The following is a 20514-nucleotide window of genomic DNA, read 5'->3' on the forward strand; positions in this document are numbered from 1 at the left end:
ATAGATAGACAGACAGACAGACAGACAGACAGACAGACAGACAGATAGACATAGATAGACAGACAGACAGACAGACAGATAGATAGATAGATAGATAGATAGACAGACAGACAGACAGACAGATAGACATAGATAGACAGACAGACAGACAGACAGATAGATAGATAGATAGATAGATAGATAGATAGATAGATAGATAGATAGACAGACAGACAGACAAACAGATAGACATAGATAGACAGACAGACAGACAGACAGACAGATAGATAGATAGATAGATAGATAGATAGATAGATAGATAGACAGACAGACAGAGATAGACAGACAGACAGACAGACAGATAGATAGATAGATAGATAGATAGACAGACAGACAGACAGACAGACAGACAGACAGATAGATAGATAGATAGATAGATAGATAGATAGACAGACAGAGATAGACAGACAGATAGATAGACAGACAGACAGATAGATAGACAGACAAACAGACAGACAGATAGACAGACAGAGAGATAGACATAGATAGACAGACAGACAGATAGACATAGATAGACAGACAGACAGACAGATAGACATAGATAGACAGACAGACAGACAGACAGACAGATAGATAGATAGATAGACAGACAGACAGACAGACAGACAGACAGATAGATAGATAGACAGACAGACAGACAGACAGACAGACAGACAGACAGACAGACAGGCTTTCTGGTGACCATTCCATTTGTGTGATTGTGTTACTAAGGAGTCTTCAGAGGACAGTCCTACCTCGGCTGCAGCCTAGGCTTTGGACCGCAGCTTATGTGTCCTGCATTTCTCCCGAACTGAAGGGCATTAATCAGGAGTGTGTTCCTCTTCAGTAATGTCTGAAGACTTTGCACTAGATGTAGTGGATCGCTGCTGAGTGTCCAAAGGTTTGTAGACACCCGTTACAATGAGTGAATTCAGTTATTTAAGCTGCACCCGTCGTGCGCACGATGAGTATAATCGCTAGAGAAAAGCATGGAATGAAATGCTTCGGAGCAGCCGCACATGAGCCTGCGTTCATCATGCTCAATGCTAAGTGCAGGCTAGAGGGGTATAAAAACTCCTGCATTGGGCTGTGAAGCCGTTGAACTGTGTTCTCTGGAGTGATGGAGCTCCATCCAGTTCCATTGGGATGAGTTGGAGTTTGGGCTTTTTTCCACATTTCCCAGCACTTCCCACTGATGTCGAATTGAGATCTGAGAATTCTGAGGTCAGGTCTACACCTTGCTTCTTAGTCAATCTATTCCTGAGCAGTGTTTGTTCAGCGCTGAACCACAGCACACAGGGAAAACCCCACAGGACCTGAGATTTGGAGACGCATTATGACCATCACAGTGTGGCCCTTGTCAAACACTGTTCACACACTGCCTGATATATCCCACCCCACCACAGGGGACACTGCATCCGTTTATTCTTTTCAGCTGTCAGTGGTTTTAATCTTGTGGCTGACCCTTGTATCAGCTCAACACATTCGGAGGGTTAGCACGCAAAGCTAATCCTGCTACTTCAGCTCAGTGAACATCATAATTCTGTTCTCCTCTAAGCGTGTGGACCTCTAATGACGTCGTGTCAGCGACAGCTCAAAAAGAAGCGGCGTCTGGCTTCAAGCTCCAGTTAACCTTCATCCTCTCAACTCGCAAATTAAGCCAAGAGTGGGGATTATATTCATCTCTGACTCTTGTTCTGATCAGCACAGAAATAACAGCACACCACACAGGCTTTACACAAATGTATTTCAGCACACGAGCTACCTACAAAAATCATTCATTAGACAAGTTAACACAAGACACACTTTTGACTTGTGTGTGTGTGTGTTTCAGGTTCTGCAGGCTGTATGGGGGCTGCAGGTATGTATTGATGACTGTGTGTGTGTGTGTGTGTGTCAGTCGTGTTTTACGGGGCTGTAGGAGGCTGCATGAAGTATTGATAACTTGTGTGTGTGTGTGTGTGTGTGTATCATTCCTGTTCTGCGAGATGTGTGAGGGCCGCAAGTGAGTATCGACGGCGTATCTGCGGCAGCTGGTGTGTGTGTTGCTGTGTGTGTGCGTGTGTGTGTTCAGCTTCGCAGCTCTGCTCGATGAGGGACGAAGGAGGGAGGAGGACAGCCAATCGGGATCCGGCTCGAGGGGCGTCCAGGTGTGGGAAAAAATACCTGCACAAACAAATACAACAAGAGACACCGGTCATAAACATCACACAGAGCCCCCTACCTTCACAGAATCAGGTGAAACACAGAAACAGAACGGATCATTACCCCGGGATATGGAGGGTATTTAGGCCCAGTCCTGTTTCACCACTTAGCCCTACCCCTCCGTTTGGCCGGTGGGGGGTGGGGGTCCAGTTGTTGTTGGGATAGAAGGGTGGAGTGAAGTGTGAGGGTGACATGGCTCTTCAGACTGATTTTTCACAGTCACACTCCACACTGACGGTTATGAGTTTCTTGTGAATCGCCGGCGAGGCGCTGCACAGCGACTAAAGGAACCCACAGGTGTCAGTGTTTTCTCCTTTAAACTATGATCACCAGTGTATTATCTGAGTTTAATGGAGTTTCAGTGTATCATGATCATTAATAAACAGGAAACATCACTAGTAGTACATTGACGTCTCAGGAGTCGGCTGTAAATTTCCAGTTCCACCTTAAATGGTGAAGCAATTACATTCTAGCGCCTGAGGCTACTACAGCATTTAAGGTGGAACTGTGAGGTTGGAACTGAAAGCTGTGGAATGAGAATCTGAGCTGAGCTCCATGTCCCAGAAGAGTGAGGAGAGGGGGGTAATCTCTGATTGTGGAACTCTTCTGAAGGAGAATGAGGCCCTAAATGTAACTAAAGTCCAACAGCTCCTCTGATATCACTGCAGACTGGTGTAGAGCAGCTACAGAGCAGCGCTAGTCACTGGGGAATGAAGCGCTGCTCTGTTTTATTTGTGTTCTGATGAAGTACCAGGGTCTTGGATGGTCGTTCTGTCTCATAGAGGGAGATTTAACCACTGCGTTCTGTAACTCAGCTCCAAGGGGCAAGAGCACACTCAAAAAAACAAGGGGTGGAGGTAAAAATAAAAAGAGTCCTATTTTCTCTGTAGCTTTTAATCTACCGTTCCAGTCAAATGTTTGGACATTTTCCACATGTTGTGAATGCACAGCACCAGTCAAAAGTTTGGACACATCTTCTCATTCAATGTTTTTCTTTGTTTTTTAATATTTTCTACGTTGTAAATGAACGTGGACGACATTTAAACTGTGAAGGGACACATATGGAGTTATGTAGTAAACAGAGAAGTGTTAAACCAGAATGTTTTATATTTTTGATTCTCCACAGTAGCCCCCTGTTTGATGACAGCTTTGCTCTCACTGTTCTCTCAGTCAAACTTTTGACTGCCACCGTATATATTCAACTCACACATTTTTAAGGTATTTCCTCTGACTTCCACCTGTTATTCTTTCTCAGAAACACGAGGGCGGCTCCGCTTCCTTGGGATTCACAAATGTTTCACAGAATATTTGAGCAGCATTTGTAGAACTGAATGTTTCCACTTTGAGAATCCTGTATTTTGTCACTAAATGATCTTCTCATGATGGTGCTCCAAGTGGTGTCTCTGCCACTCAGCTGCAGGGTCTCAGGGTCCTGGGTGGGATCCTCTCGTCGGGTCACTGTCTGTGAGGAGTGTGTGGGGTTCCTCCCCTAGCCCAAGCCCGTTTGTGATTGACTGTTCACGTTTCTCCAGGTGAGTGTGAGAAACTCCACAGGTGTGTGAGAGTGTGTGAAACTGTCTCCACTGTGACTGACATGAATGGAGTGCTAACAGAAATTGAACGGATGAATGATCTTCACCTTTAGCTCCGTATGAAGCCATTCGTTTTAGACTGTCGTACAAGAGCGCCCTCTAGTGTCTGACAAACCCATCATCCATAGAGCGTCACTTCCATTCATGAGCAATGCTGCGGTCTTGTTGCGTTTGTAATGTTTTGGCTCATCAGTTACAGTAGCGGCTAACGGTCGAGGGAAACGGTTAGGGTTTAAATCATCCGCCCAACGGTCACTTTCACCTGAACACACGAAAAACAGCAGCGCGTGCTACAGGACTGAGGCAAACACACACACACACCATGCTGTGAAATAAGCTTTATTTTACACATACAAACACACAGAAATGCTGTAACCCAAATTACAAAACGTGTTGTTGTTGTTGTTAAACGGACAAATCCTGAGGCCTATTTCACGAAGCAGGACTTCTGTTACTCAGCCCAGTGTCGAGGACTGTCCTGTGGCTTCCAGAATATTCTCCAGATTCCACTGTCTTTATGTCTACACTAAGGTTAATAACAAACAAACTGTTCCCAAAACTACAGGAACTTCCTGGGTTTACACCCTCTGAAGTCATAAATATGGGATTCAGAGAATAGCTTGAGGGCAGCATGAGTCAGGCTCGACTTTGAGCTATCTGGCTAAACTAGGAACGTTACACTGGTAAACACCCTCCAGGTTAGGAGCTGTAAAGGGTGGTGATCAAAGTTAAGCCCACGGTGTAAGTGAGTTGAGAGCCATTCCAGTTGGACGCCTCACGATTTGGCCCCAAGTTATCCGGCTAACTCTGAACTCCTGCTTCGTGGAACAGCCATCAAACCGGCAGCCTTCAGCTGTGTGAGAGACCAAATAAAACGCTCAGCTCAGTGTGTCCCTCTGCTGGCAGTGCTCTAGAATAACAGCACACAGTCAGAGGACTCCAGTATAAACACCAGCACAATCCCCTCATTGATAAAATACACTATTTCTGTTTTTAAAGGTGCACTAGGTAGTGTGGGCCTGTTTTGTTGTAGTACACAAACCTAGCCATCAGAGGCCGCACGTCCTCTGTCCTGACCAATGCATTACTCAATGTGCCCTCCAGTGGCCAAGCATGTGAACCACAACAACAGAGACACCATCCAGTGCAGGAGGCAGTTCTCAAAGACAAATTAATATTTTTTTAATTATTCATTCATTTGTTCTTAAAGCAACACTAGGTAAGGTCCGGTACAAGTGTAAATCACTTTTACAGCACTGTCCTGAAATCAGTGAGGAGGGGTTGGATTCTTACCCCCCCGCACAAGTTACACAGTGCAGTTTCTGCAGGGGTTGAGCCTGGAGTAGTAACGGCAGACTCCATTGTCCCTGTTACGGCTCAGTGGAGCATCACAATGATTTTGAAGCTGTAAGGGCAAGCTACAAATACTACCTCGTGTTGCTTTAATACTTTACCAGGTAATTAAATCTTTTAATAGTTCTCTCTTGAACGTATAAATATGTGCCGTGTCTAACACACCGCTGCATCACTTCATTTTCCATGGCTTTTTACTACAAACGTCTTCAGACCCAATCTGAGAGTGTTTTATGAACGAGGCCCAAGGAGTGAGTTGAGTTCACGGCTTTAGTGGATGAATATCTAACGGTGTCATTAAAAGAACAGCTGGGTCAAACACGCGAGCGTGGCCAACCCCCAAAGAAACAGACTGGAGTCATTGGAATAACGGAAAGTGCTTCCAGCTGTTGGTTGACGTCTCTTTTAACTCGAGGAGCACCAGCCTTTTGACAGAGTCATGTCATTAACACGGAGACTAACTTATTAATATCTTCATGTACTGGAGAAGGATACACTCTCCTTCGTGCACAGATGAGGACCCGGGTGCTCTGAGCTCTGCGCACATGTGGAACGTCTCTTCTCGGGGTCAGAACCTGGTCAATAGTGTACCACCGTAGTTCAGAGAAACCCAGTGCAAAAAGTTCACTCACTCCCGAGCTTTGAAACAGACTGTAAACTCTGGAGAGACAAAGACAAACTGATCTATGAGCTATATTCAAGGTTAAAGGGGACATCCACTCCTTTGTCAAAACTTTCCAACAGTTCAATTGAACCCCGACATGAACACAGTGATGGAGAGTGGGGTTAGACTCAGAGGAGTGGACAGTGGTGGTGAACAGAACCAGACGTCCTTCTCCACAAGCTCCTGATCATACATCCGTTCTCCACCGCTGTCCACGACGTTCTCAGTCACCCACTTCACCTCTGCTTTTAGAAGTTTTAGAAAAATGAGTGTAATTCTCCTGTCGGTGTTGTTTGCATGTGTTTAATGTTTACCACATTCGACTCACCTCGGAGTACTGTCTGAAACTGTGTGCTTTCCAATACAACAAAAAAGAGCCAGCATAACACTAACAACACTCTTCCGTTCAGATTAAACAAGCGAAACCAGAGTAAGTGCCACACACACACCATTCCATGAGTATTCGAGTGTCTGAATATTTCTGTACTCCTTTCAGGCACGTGGCTGGCCGCTGGATTAGTATCCGCAGGAGTGTGAGGTTTGAGGCAGTAGGGGGAGTTCTCCTCAGTCCTTTGTGTGTGCGCGTGTGTGTGTGTGTGTGTGTGTGTGTGTGTGTGTGTTCATGCAGCAAGCAGCCACTCGTCGTTAGCCGGGCATCAGCTGAGTTTTTTTTCTGTTAAAAACAAGACAAGCACATTTCAGCTCATGGGGAAATAAATCAGTGAATCCACACAAACACACCCTGTTAAGTGAATTACACCCAAATGAACCGTCCTCTACTCAAAGCTTTAAAGTAGACGTCGTGAACCGGTGGACCTCGGTCCGGACCTGGACCACGTGACGGTTCAGTCCGGATCCACCACCAGTTTGTAACTAATAAACGCGAATAAATAACATTACTTCAGACAGTTGTGGCGAGAGAAAACAGACGCAGCTGATCCTGTGACAACAGCTAGACGAATAAACGGAGAGACGGACAGACGGAGGGCTGGATGAATCTAGTTAAAGTGAATCAGCCCAATGCCATCATTCTGTAAAGTTCACCCCAACTCAGTAGTAGCTGGGAAAGAACAAATCAGTGGGCGGAGCCTGGAGAGTGTCATTCTATAACAGAAAGAGTGGAGCGAGGCTAAATTTGGCTTCTCCTGGCCGTCCTCCAGGCCCTGTATCTGCTACAGAGACGGATATTTGATAACGGGGTGACAAACCAGGTCATTTTTGTCCGATTTAAAAAAAAACTTTGCCGGATATTTCGGGACCAGTGACGTAACCTCACGCTCGCTGCCAAGAACCTCATCTCCACGGCAACACGCTCCACTTCTTCAAAACCGATCGATGTTTATCTATTTTTATTTAATTTATTAAATATATTTTCTTCAGATTTTAGCTCTTAAAAAGCCAGAGTCGGTCTGATCTGTTAGTAAGGGGCATTAAAACTAGAATAAAAGTCTTTTTTTCCACAGAGAAAAGCAGAAGTTAGAAGACGTAATTGTAAAGTTAATAGTAAATAATATGAGCATAAACAATCAGTGTGACGTTACACTGAAATGTATTATTATATATTTATTTTAAATTAATTTTATGATGTGACCTGACTGAAGTATCTCTGCCTGTCAAGTTTCAAATACAAAATGGCTGCCTTCGGAGACACTGACTTGTGAGGCATCGAGGATGATACAAGCTGTGTCCAAATAACTATACAGTGCACTATTTTTAAGTAGGGTCCAAATTCAGATTGGACAATCCCACAATGCCCTGCACAAGGTAGTGTAGAACCCATGTACATTAGAGGATAGAGGATACCCATAATGCACTGTGGTATGTGGTAAAAACCTGCATGGATCCGTTTCCGAAATCCTTCGCTACCCTCTAGAATTCAGTTCCTCATTAGTGCACTATGTAGTGTGTGAAGTAGGGAATAGTGAATACAGAGCCATTATGGACACAGCACTTGTTGTGTTTCTCCACGTTCTGAAAATGCAGGGATACTGACACCTAGTGGCATCAGAAATTCTGTTTGAACCCTGATCTGAAACAACTTCCCTAATGTGGGGGACCCACTCTGTGGACCATAAACCGGTTCATTCAGGGATTACAAAGCAGTCTGATCCCTCTCCTAATGAAAGGTGCATTATAGGAAGAAAAGGATGTAAAATAAAAGCAAACAGTATGTTACTACTTGCTCTGGTGCAGACAAATCACTGATTGCTCCTTTAAGATGATTCTCTCTGACTGCAACTCCGTACCTGCCGGCAGAAGACGCTCCCACCACACTGTTCTGAGCCGGAGCCCCAGAGGCTCCCACAGCATTCAGAGCCGAACCCTGAGCCAAACCGTTCACAGGGCTCCCGTCTCCTCGCAGGATCCCTGTACACTTCCAGTTATCCATGTAGTTAGCTGCACAACAGAGTAAACAGAGAGGGAGAGTGGGTCATCTGCACCCAACACACACAGAAAACCAGAACTCACCAGCACTATACACGGTTACAATCGTCTCACCCTGCCATTGTGAGGTGGCTCTGTGACTGATAACATATTAGAGGGACTTAAAAAAAGCACTCATCACCAGTCAGCCATAACATTAAAGCCACATGACCTTGTAGCTGCTGTCCCCTTTCAGCTTATTCAGAGCAGGTGTGATGTGGTAGTGGATCATTCTCAGCGCTGCAGTAACACTGACGTGGTGGTGGTGTGTTAGTGTGTGTTGTGCTGGTGTAGAGTGGATCAGACACAGCAGTGCTGCTGGAGTTTTTAAACCCTGTGTCCACTCTGTGAGACACTCCTCCCTCGTTGGTCCACCTTGTAGATGTAGAGTCAGAGAAAGTAGCTCATCTGTCGCTGCACAGTGTGTATCGCTCGTCCTCTAGTCCTTCATCAGTGACACAGGACGCTGTCGGCTGGATGTTTTCGGTCGGTGGACTGTTCTCAGTCCAGACGCTGAGGGGTTTAAAAACTCCAGCAGCACTGCTGTGTCTGATCCACTCTACACCAGCACAACACACACTAACACACCACCACCACGTCAGTGTCACTGCAGCGCTGAGAATGATCCACCACCACATCACACCTGCTCTGTGGGGGTCCTGAGCGCTGAGGAACAGGGGGAGAGGGGGCTAGTAAAGTATGCGAAGCAACAGACTACAGCCTGCAGCTGCAGAGATACACAGTGCTCCTGTGTGGTCAGTGGAGCTGAGAGAGTGGACAGTGAATGTAATAACGCAGAGGGTAAAGGAGCTTAAATGTTATGGCTAATCCGTGAAGAGAGGTCACGTTACTCAGATAATAGTCTACATTTCTCTATTTTAATATTTCATACGCCTACGGTGCACATACTTTGTTTTATTGTACTTCTGTGTTGTTGATGACCTGTATTATTATTGATGGACTGTTTCAGAGCTCAGAAGTGACCTCAGTGAACGTTCATACCTTTCCAGAGGCGAACACAGCCGTCGTCCCCGGAGGACGCCAGCAGAGTGCTGGTGATGTTCCAGCTCACCCTCCACACCTGAGAGTTATGACTGTCAAACTGGGCCATCACCTGCACCTCGAACTTCGTGGGACCAGAGCTCGCAGCACTCTCTCTCCTGAGGGGAGACAAGTTCAAATGAAGGGTCATTTTTCATCGTTATAGGTGTAGAAAAAAAGGACGGAGTGTGGATGATCTCCACAGAAGCACCGTGAGCTCTGGAGCAGCTGGTGCTCTCTGAAGTTACAGAGCTCCGTTTAATAAAACCTACGAGACGAGTTGGAGAGGTGCCCGGGGTCCAGAACCAATCGGACAACACCGTTACCAGACTTCAGCTAAGGGACCTGCACGGACTCCGGGAGCAGGTTTTACAGTCTATGGATTTGTCTTTGGCAGATGACAAGAGCTTAATGACAGATATGTAAACATTAAAGCATCAGTAACTACAGCTACACTTCTGGGAAGAATTGAAACTAAAGGTTTAAACATCGCTGTGCCATCAGGAAAGACATCATCTGAGGGACAAAATGATCACTGGCAGAGCAAGGCAAGTTTATTCACAGAGCGCCTTCACACACAGTGGCAGTTTATAGTGCTTTACAGAGACAAAGAAAACATTCATTCATTATCTGTAACCCGTGTCCAGTTCAGGGTCGCGGTGGGTCCAGAGAGTACCTGGAATCATTGGGCGCAAGGTGGGAACACACCCAGGAGGGGGCGCCAGTCCTTCACAGGGCGACACACACTCACACATTCACTCACACAAAGGAAACAGCTAATAGACTAAGAGCAAGAATTGAAGAAAAAAAAAACAAAGAATTTAAAACAATTAAAATAGTACCGTAAAAGAAAACACATGATTAAAATGATATCAGAAAACACGAGTACATTCAGGTCATCAGTGCACTACACTTAACTGCCTCAACGTCGCAGACCAAAGCAACTGAAGCAGCCCCAGACCACAACTCTTCCACCAAAGGGTTACTGTGGGCAGTACACACTGGTGCAACAGTTTAAGTGTCAGCGCCATCTTATAACTGGGAGACAATTAGGAAAAACCATTTTTAAAACAGCGATAAATCAGGACTAAATTTCCACTGTGTGTCGAACCCTACTCTCAGCCGTACGTTTCAGAGTCTGAGTTTGTATCTAATCCCCTGGGGATCACATCAACACAGACTCCAGCGACTCACCGCAGCGGTATCAGTTTGAAGATGCGGACGTCTTTGGTTGCGATGGCGAGAACGTGGAAGGACCTCCCGAGGTTAGGAGCGAAGGCGATGTCGTGAACAGGATCCGTAACGGTCATCAGCGTCTCTGCTTTAGCGTACTTCCTGTAAGTGGAAAACAACACAATAGTTCAAATGTACGGCGCAACATCTGAACAAACCAGTGTCCCATGTTTCTGACGCATGCAGAGCACAGGAAACTGAGCGGATGGGTCTTGTTTCACAGTGTGCGTGTTGGTGGGCTCCCCACGTTAACGTGAATGTTTAAAGGTGCTGTGGGCCCACCTGGTGTTCTCGTTGTATTCATAGATCTGAACTTTCCCGCTGTAGGTGACGTTGTTGTCGTCACTGCCGACAGCGATCATAGGAGGATGGGCTCGAGAGCTGAAAAACACAAAAAATACATTATTAATAATTACCACACATTCTAGTCATGTGCAGTGAAAGCCCACTTTACAAGGCTGGACTCCATGTTCCCTCCTCTACCACAGACTCATCTCTAATCTACTGTGTATTCACAATTCCTTTTAGATCTGCTCCTACTGCTTCACTCCTCCGCCATCAACCCGAGGAGAATCTGCTCCCAATCCTGAGCCGATCCTTTCACAGAGTCTTGGTTCCTCTCCGGGGCTCTTCCTCTCGTCCTGGGGGAGTTTCCTTTGTTCACTCAGAGCCAAGACCTGGGTTTCTGTGAAGCTACCGGTTGTAGAAAGCCCTCTAGAAATGATAATGTAGTGAAGTGAAGGCAGACCTGGAGGGGTTCCAGGAGATGCAGGAGCAGGAGAGTTTGCAGGAGATCTCGTGCTGCAGACTCCACTGGCTGAGGTTCATCACGTCCGGAGCTTCGTAGATCCTCACCACGCCGTCCGCCGAGCAGGTGGCCAGCACCAGGCCCATGTGCTTCGGAGCAAACTTCACATCCGTCACAGACGTCCTGCTGTCCACCAGAGTCGTTCTCTTGATCTGCGCACACAGTCAGACCAGCAATTTAGAAGAATTTACAATTTGGAGATGAGCTAAGACAGTGCTGAAGTGTCTTATTTCTTTATTACAGAAGCTCTGTGAAGCCCACGAGTATCACTCTTTGTTTACACCTTCGTAAGTTAAGAAATAAATGACCTACTCAAACTACTCATGTTAGTTTGAGTAGGTATCTTTCTTTATACGTTTGCAAATAGCCCAGAATTCACACATTGGTGCCAGTGGTGGAGCCAGAGAGTCTTCACAGGGGAGGTCAGACTGATACAGGCATTGAGTACAGCGCCACCACCTGTTTCTTCGGAGAACTACTTGTTTGAGGTTTGCTGTTAAATTGCGTCCCTACAGAAACAGTTCCGCAAGAAAGTTGCCAGCAAAGCAGTGGTGGGGGCGATGGCCAGAGATTAATTGATGGTGGGCTTGGCCACGCCCTGGCTCCACCCCTGATTCTGTGCAAAAAGTTTCCGAAACGAATCAGTCTACATGAGTCACTCAGTATCAGATTTACATTTACAGCGTAGCATTAGCAGACGCTCTAACACACAGTTCAGATCACGTCTCAGAAGGAACACAACTGTAGTGTTAGGAGTACAGCCCAAGGACTCATACTGGTGTAGCGTGCTGTGTTTACACAGACGAGGAACCGAACCCTCACCGACTGGTTGAAGTGAGTGGTGTTCCCCACTACAGCATTTACAAATAAAGGGGTCGCACCTTTACTGTTAGTTAACAACACGTCAATGAGACGACGCCATCGCGCTCTCTACGTGGGCGTTTCAGTAATCAGAAAACTGAGGACGAAAATGGTTCAAAAAGGAGGTGTGTTTGTTTCACAGAGGCTCTAAAAACAGATCTGGAGCTTCGATGGTGAATATTGTCGTTCACTGATTCTGACCCAGTGGCTGAGTCCCCGCTGTTTGTCGTTGGATTCTCCCACGATTTCCTCCCACACTGCGGCGGTGCGGTCGAAGCTGCAGGACGCCAGAACCTGGCCGAACTCGGGGTGAGCCCAGGTCACCCTCCACACCGAGCCACTGTGGGTCTGAACACACACAAACACACACACACACACCATTAGAGCCGAATAGCTGGTGGGACAATGCAGTGTTTATTTAATATTATTATTATTCACTGATTTGACCAAAGGAGAAAGCAGTACCTTCCAGCTCGCCGTGCAGTGCCACTCTCCATTGTCACTTTTGTCCCAAACCTTTTCAAAAACAAAACACAAGCCAAGGTCATTCTCTTCAAAAGGATGTTTAGGAAGTTTTTGTGTGTGTGTGTGTTTGTATATATCTCTGTATATTCATTATTGTGTATGTGTTTTTGTATCTTAAAGCTCTGAAGCAGGCGTGTGAGTTAGTTTAAAGACTGTGTATGTATTTATTAGAGTGATTATTTGTGTATTTACTGGATTATTTGGTGTGTTTTGGTTGTACCTTGGAGCTCTGGTCGCTGGAGCAGGGGTGTAGCTATGTGAGTGTGATTATTTATGGGATTATTCTTGTGTTTATTACTACCTTGACGCTTTAGTCGCTGAAGCAGGTGAGTGAGTTAGTTTACCGACTGTTCGTGTGCTGATTAGTGTTATTTATTATTTTAGCATTTATGGGATTATTCTTGTTTATTTGTACCTTGACGCTCTGGTCGCTGGAGCAGGTCGCCATCCTCCTCCCGTGGAAATCATAAGAAACATCGTGAATCAGATCTTTATGATCCGCGGCGATGCTCCGCGCCACAAACATCTTCCTCCGTTGTTTACAGCTTTGTTTACAGAGTCAACAACCGCTCGGCGCTGGGTTTTAAAGAGTTTACAGAGGACGAAAGCCGCAGACCGCGCTGTTTCTGGCGGGTCTCTCAGTACAGCGCCATTACAGCGGTCGCGTCACTGACCGCGTCACCACACCTCTGTCGCCCCCTGCCGTCCGGGAGCCCCAGGGACTCTTATTATATATAAACGGTCCTGGAGGCGCAGAAACCCGCGCAAACACAATCCTCAAAAGTGACGAGAAAAGTTTTATAATAAAATATTTGCTATATATTTGCACTTGATTTATTTCATATACATTTCATTCGTATAATCTGTACAATTATTATAGGGGGAAATTTTAATAATTGATATTTAAAAGTTTCTATATTTTAAAAATATTTGAGCACTAACGACGATGTTCTTTTTTTATTTGAAGCATTTATTTATTTTTATAAGTTATTTGTCTCACAAATTAGTAGAACGCCGTCCTTTTAAGACGTCCTTTTCTCTTTCTTTCAGTGCCATGGTCATATGTCGTGTTTCGTTTTTCGTTTTTGCACATTTTTTTTTTTTTTTTTACTTTCATTCTTAACATACTTTTGGTTAAATTTTAGGGAACGTAAGTTTCAGTTTTAATACAGAGGTTTAGATTAAACTTTCAATTTTTGTTACTAAAACTCCATCCCTACACTTCATATAAAATTTAAATATCATTATCATTAATGAGTAGAACTTAATATTAATTTGACTTTGTTATCATTTAATAACATTATAATATGCCCCCTTTATTATATGTTATTTATTTTAAATGTAAGCTCTAAATGATTTATTTTTAATTGTAAACATTTGTAACTGTGTACAGCCCGTTGATGGGTCATTAATGTTCTGTTGTTGTTGTTATTTTATCTTTATTATTTTGTGTATATATATATTATGTATGTTATATTTAATCATGACTTGAATGTTACTTTTATTTTCTCTTTTCCTGGCCGTTCTGCGCAAATGGTGCGCCGCCTTTCTGCGCACTCCAGTGTTAGATGTCAAACCCGGAGCGGGTGTGTGTGTGTGTGAGTGTGTGTGTGTTTTATTTTTAAGTTTTTATTTTTGTTAATTTGGGTGGGGGGGCAGTGTCGGCGCCAGAGATGACTAAGCCCTGGGTATAGTCTTAACGTTTCTTTGTGTTTTTTGATTTTCGGATTGAAAGAAGAGGCTGGGAGATTAAAGGCAGAAATGGAGCACGAGTTTGAGGACATTGACTCTGAAGGCCGGTGGCAAAACCTTTATCTGGTAAATAACCCCAAACAGAAACGTGTAGAACTGACACGCTCTAAACCCCGTGGTGCTGCTGGATCACAGACTGCAGACCTGTTCAGAACGGACCTGCTGCTGTGGATCCGTGTGTGTTTCTCTCTCCACTGCAGCGCACTCGGCTGATTTAGACTTACTTCACAGGAAATGTGGATTATTATAAACAACAGCTCTTAAAGCTCTTGGAAATAACATTAAGAACTCCTTGTTTAACGCTAATTGGTTAAATGTAAATGAGATACACGTGTTTTTGAAGCTGGTTTCTGTAAACGCAGTGTAGTAGATGGTGTTAAACATTAAGCTGAGATTAGTTTGCACTGATATGAAATTATGTAACTGTGTTGTTCCAATCATTATCTTGTAAAACAGCATAGAAACGTGGTTAAGACCCGTGTGAAGGAAGAACCTTGAATATCTTGAATATAAAAATGGTTTTTAAAGACGTCTGTCCCACACAAGTCTAAATGGGACTTTTACCTGTTCAAAATAAGGTCATTAGTGTTCAAATAGGATGTATGTTTCCTAATAGAAATGACCTTAATTTTAACCACTTGCAGGCCACTTTAGTTCTAAAAGAAAACATTAAGATCTTATTATAAAATAAGTAAACACAGCTGGAAACTAAAGATTTTTTTGACATAAAACACTAAGCAGTTGTGTCAGAAACACTACAAACTCATATTGTTTATATATACAGCCTCCTTCAGTGTAAATGCTGAAGTAAACACTGAACCCCAGTCTTAAAAATGAGGCTGATTATTGATTAATATTTGTGTCAAGGTCTTAAATATATGAATATATCAATTTTGGTTAAAAATCCGAGGCTGAAGTGGTTCCCGTTTGTTTCCCTTTTGCTGTGAAATGAGAGAATATGACTGTGTTCCTATTTTCAGCCAGAAAGAGAGAAACAAACACAAGATACAGCAGTTTAAACGCCTACATTTACAGTCCACACAGCTTAGTGAGAACTGAGTTTTTAATTCCACGTCTTAAATACATTTTGGTGAATGGTGTAAAGTTAGACCCACGCCTAATTCTCTTTTAATAACTTCTGAGTTCATTAAATCAATCTACAACTGATTTAAAACAATTAAAGCCTGACTTTACTACAAAAAAATGTGTTTTACACGTTCAGATACATCTGAAATTGATTTTAAATACAGAGGCTAACGTTTTCCAAATTTTACATTTATTCTTGGTCATAATTTCACATTATACCTCAATTCTATATCCACAATTACCGAGGAAACGCCGGTTTTATCGTGATTTAATAAAACACGCAATATAAATAACCATTACAGCGCTTTGTTTTGTGAATTTGAGGCTTATCTTTCAAAACAACTCTGAGAAAATTAAGTTGTTGGAGTTGAGCTAACGTTAGCCGAGCTAGCGCTGCTAGCCTGAGTTAACACACGCATTTACACCAGTTTTATATATATATATTTCACCACAAATGGTAATTTAATCCAAATTCAGAGACGACTAGAAGTGTTTGTGATTTTAGAAGACAGAAACTATATTAAACATTGAACATGTCGTTATTTCTGCTATCTGGCTAGGCTAAGCTAAGCTAATGCCAGGTCTGAGTTTGCTGTAAATTAAAGGCGAAGAGCTGCAACTGAATTTGGGTTTGATTTGTGTTTCAGCTCAAAGACTCTAAAATAACCTTAAAGTGTCTTAATCCAATAAGAAAAAAGCTCAGATACTGCTAAACATGTTGGTTATTGTGCTGTAATAGTGTTTTTATGACCAAATCACATTTACAGCAAGTTTGTCTTCAGCTTAATTCAGATTAGTTATTATTTAAGTTGTAATTACAGCTTGATACATAATAAAGAGTAACAAAAATATTTTTAAAGCAAATCATTTCAGCTGAGTATTATATGTTAAGTGAGTAAATTAAACCTAACATCATATTAATGCTGGTTTTGTGCGTCACACTCGTACTACAAATATTTTTGCTTGAAATAGTGTGCATTAATTTTTAATATATTGGCTTTATTTAAAAAAAAATTAATCTACTGTCATACATTCAGAATATATGTGATTGCTTTCTTGGCAATAAATGATGAGTAGCTTTATTTTTTTTACAAAATAATTGAAGAATTTAAATTGCAATGTGGGTTAGAAAAATCAGTATTTCCCCCAAATCATTCAGCCCTACACAGTCTTTCTCACCTCTGTGTATTACGTATATACATTGATAAGGAATGTTCCTCAAGGCTCAGGGTGGTTTAACTTTTACTGGCATAACATTTCATCAATGTGCATATTCTTTTTCTTTAGGAAATCCGTAACCAGTCTCAGGAATGTCCATTCAGAGTGGCAAAGTATCCAGAGAACCGCAACCGCAATAGATACAGAGACGTCAGTCCCTGTGAGTAATGGCTTAGTTTTTGTGTCTCACCCTGTAGCCTCTTGACTCATGCTGTATTTGTTGAAATATTCACACATTTCATACCTTTCTAAATGCTTGCATTGGACTGAAGTTATTGTCTTCTGCATTTTATGTCTGGTCTTGTGCCATCTTCTCTGAGTTTGCCACGGTCCATCTGTTTGCTGTGTTTACTTTGCAAGTTCTGTTTATTTTACGATGTTTTGCTTGAAGTTGTCCTAAACTTATCCTTTACTATTCTACAAGTAAACACAGTTCTGAATGGAACGTATCTGGCCTGTTTTTGTTAAACCCCCACAAGGCCTAAAAGAGTGTTCTCTCCCTGTGTAAACAGCCCTGTTCAGAACGCCCGCTTTCAGCACCTGTTCCTTTAAATGATAATGAGCCACTCTCTGTTCACCCCGACCCCGAGCGCACAGCAGTGAGGAGCAGAGGCTCTGGTTTTTAGCCACTTTTGCTCTGTTCTCTATCTTCTCCGTTCTAGTTTTCCTCAGTTTTTACTCATATTTCTCTGCGCTTGTTGTATCTGTTTGCTGTGTGTAATCTTGTCTTTGCATTCTTACATAAACGTGGGTCCAGTGCTGTGATTGGTTAGATTCGTACGAGGGGGTGGGGCATTTCTAAAATCTCTAATAAAGACTTGTTTTGTCTCTTATTTTTAGTGAAAATGGGTGTTACGTCACAGATTTCAGTGTGTGTGGTTTCTATTTCAAATTGAAGGTACTTCACCCTATGGGATGATGCTCTGCAGACGACATAGTGTAAAATAACATAACTGCTCCAGACAGTTCCATGCCGTCGGGTTTGTCCTGTTGTCAGCCCCTGTGTCAAGTCCAAGCTTGTCGCTGGCCCTGTCCTCCCGCCTGTTGTTGTGTTGGTTATTGTCCCAGACCCAGGTGTTGGTGCTTGTATCACTTTTCACATCTCTGTCCTCTGATACCTTTCTTAAATTCGTTTTCATGCTGTAGGAGCTGTAAACTAGGGCAGAGTTCTGTTACATTGGTTTATTCAGCTTAATGCTGCACTGTATCGACTATCTGTGTCTTGGTGTCGGTTAGAAGTTTTGTGTAATAAAATAAAACCAGCGCCACTGGTTTATTATGGTTTAAGGATGACGCTGTTCCACATTCATTAGGAGGTCCACTACCAAACAGTCTCTCTGACCCTACCTGTCTGTCTGTGTCTTTATAGACGCCTTTTATCAGTCTCTATAGTGGTTTCCTGTTGGTCTGTTTGTGTCTGTATATAGGTCTGCCAGTTTATCTCCATCACTGCCTAAATATACATTTATACATATGTCTGTCTGCTTATATTTATCCATTTGTCTGTCTGTATATATCTGTTTCTCTATCTAAGCCTCTTCTCTGTTTGTTTTCTGAATGTATCAGTTGATCACAGTCGAGTGAAGCTGGGAAACACAGAGAACGACTACATCAACGCCAGCCTGGTGGAGATGGAAGAAGCCCAAAGAAGTTACATCTTAACTCAGGTCAGTTCTGACTGCCAGTGGTTCCAAGCAAGAAAACCAGCAATATATAAATATCACAGTTTATATACCTTTTATGTAACTTTTTATATCCTGTCTTATATGATAGTGACAAAATATGATAGAATACACCCATATTTATATTGATTAGTTTAGTGGTTCCCAAAGTTGTTAGCTATTGCAGGGGGTGTGTGGCAAGGCAAATGATCTGTGCACGTTTGAGCACTGCTAGCAAAAGATGGACAAGTGTGATGAGTCTTCTCAAGCCACAATTCCAAAGGAGAAAAAAAGAAAATATGATGAGGCATATCTCAAAACAAGCCCATACCAGTCATTGAAGAAATGTGTGGGGATTAAATGTTTAATTGTTGTTAAATGTTCAAGTTTTAAGTTTGGGTTTGATTTATGTGTTTCAGCTCAGAGAAGTGTTCTACGATATAATGTAACAGACTTAATCCAATGTATTTTAATGTTTTTTAACACAACTGATGCTTAACAAGTTTATTATTCTGCTGTAATATAAGATTTAGCAGTTTTTCTTAAGGCAAAAACACATATTTAGAGCAAGTGTAACTTGTTACATATTCCATAGTGTCAAGTTTTTGAAGTGTTTCAAATATTTGTGCATTAAATTATCTTTGAAGGAAACCCATCTAGGAGCCACATTTTTCATAATCAGCTATTCATTTGTTTTTCACATTAGGAATGTTATACTTGTCTCTTTCGATTCTAGAGAAAGTGGAGTATTAACATAGAAACACATTAAGACAGTGGCTTTAGATTGTCCATATTGTTTCTATGAAGACAGAAGAGGACATTTAATGTGATAGGGTTTATTCTAATTGTTTAACTTGTATTCAGTCCTGCATTGCCTCAGTTTTAAACAGCAATGAAATGTAAGACAAACACCTATTGTATGGGAGGTGTGGCTAGATGGAATTTGCAGTTAAAGCTTGGTACACTGCCCACTTTAATCTGTGGTTAGATATGAAACGTGCCTTTAAGGTCACAGTAGATAAAATTGCTTGAGTCAGACATGTGTAGGAGAGCACACAAAATACTTCATGTTTACTCAGGAAAAACACTTCACTTTTACTCACAAAAAACCCTCTACTTTTACTCACAAAAAACACTCTACTTTTACTCACAAAAACACTCTACTTTTACTCACAGAAACACTCTACTTTTACTCACAAAAACATTCTACTTTTACTCACAAAAACATTCTACTTTTACTCACAAAAACACTCTACTTTTACTCACAAAAACATTCTACTTTTACTCACAAAAACATTCTACTTTTACTCACAAAAACACTACTTTTACTCACAAAAACACTCTACTTTTACTCACAAAAACACTACTTTTACTCACAAAAACACTCTACTTTTACTCACAAAAACACTACTTTTACTCACAAAAACACTCTACTTTTACTCACAAAAACACTACTTTTACTCACAAAAACACTCTACTTTTACTCACAAAAACACTACTTTTACTCACAAAAACACTTCACTTTTACTCACAAAAAACCCTCTACTTTTACTCACAAAAAACACTCTACTTTTACTCACAAAAACACTCTACTTTTACTCACAAAAACATTCTACTTTTACTCACAAAAACATTCTACTTTTACTCACAAAAACATTCTACTTTTACTCACAAAAACACTCTACTTTTACTCACAAAAACACTCTACTTTTACTCACAAAAACACTCTACTTTTACTCACAAAAACATTCTACTTTTACTCACAAAAACATTCTACTTTTACTCACAAAAACACTACTTTTACTCACAAAAACACTCTACTTTTACTCACAAAAACACTCTACTTTTACTCACAAAAACACTCTACTTTTACTCACAAAAACACTCTACTTTTACTCACAAAAACACTCTACTTTTACTCACAAAAACACTCTACTTTTACTCACAAAAACACTCTACTTTTACTCACAAAAACACTACTTTTACTCACAAAAACACTCTACTTTTACTCACAAAAACACTCTACTTTTACTCACAAAAACACTACTTTTACTCACAAAAACACTACTTTTA

General features: G+C 42.2%; 2 protein-coding genes across 3 annotated transcripts in view; one reads left to right on the forward strand and one right to left on the reverse strand.

Moving 5' to 3' along the window:
- Positions 1-1973: 1973 nt before the first annotated feature.
- seh1l (SEH1-like (S. cerevisiae)) lies at positions 1974-13420 on the reverse strand. 2 transcript variants are annotated; one of them, XM_066675243.1, is made up of 9 exons: positions 13140-13420; positions 12665-12715; positions 12401-12547; positions 11279-11490; positions 10813-10911; positions 10492-10632; positions 9259-9416; positions 8079-8229; positions 1974-2184 (listed from the first exon to the last, which is right to left on the reverse strand). In XM_066675243.1, exons 1-9 carry the CDS (start codon positions 13248-13250, stop codon positions 1989-1991), a joined length of 1266 nt encoding a protein of 421 aa, XP_066531340.1. In that variant the 5' UTR covers positions 13251-13420; the 3' UTR covers positions 1974-1988. The 2 variants fall into 2 exon arrangements, with proteins under 2 accessions (XP_066531340.1, XP_066531341.1); XM_066675244.1 differs by lacking the exon at positions 1974-2184 and adding an exon at positions 4146-6505.
- Positions 13421-14328: 908 nt separating this feature from the next.
- ptpn2b (protein tyrosine phosphatase non-receptor type 2b) overlaps positions 14329-20514 on the forward strand; it is a 30984-nt gene continuing 24798 nt past the window's right edge. Inside the window, exons 1-3 of the mRNA XM_066674400.1 lie at positions 14329-14542; positions 16850-16940; positions 18347-18447. Coding sequence (XP_066530497.1) covers positions 14486-14542; positions 16850-16940; positions 18347-18447 — 249 coding nt within the window. The 5' untranslated portion in view covers positions 14329-14485. The remainder of the gene's footprint in view (positions 14543-16849; positions 16941-18346; positions 18448-20514) is intronic.

Source organism: Hoplias malabaricus, chromosome 6, assembly GCF_029633855.1.
Source record: "Hoplias malabaricus isolate fHopMal1 chromosome 6, fHopMal1.hap1, whole genome shotgun sequence".
Classification (NCBI taxonomy): domain Eukaryota; kingdom Metazoa; phylum Chordata; class Actinopteri; order Characiformes; family Erythrinidae; genus Hoplias; species Hoplias malabaricus.

What these genes read in the sequence shown, in the direction of transcription:
- seh1l (XM_066675243.1), bottom strand. Translation starts at nt 13,250, where the DNA reads ATGTTTGTGGCGCGGAGCATCGCCGCGGATCATAAAGATCTGATTCAC. An exon ending in ACTGCACGGCGAGCTGGAAG is followed by an intron (nt 12,548 to 12,664) that starts GTACTGCTTTCT and finishes GTGTGTGTTCAG; the next exon opens with ACCCACAGTGGCTCGGTGTG. An exon ending in CTGTGTTCGCCTCTGGAAAG is followed by an intron (nt 8,230 to 9,258) that starts GTATGAACGTTC and finishes TCTGTTGTGCAG; the next exon opens with CTAACTACATGGATAACTGG.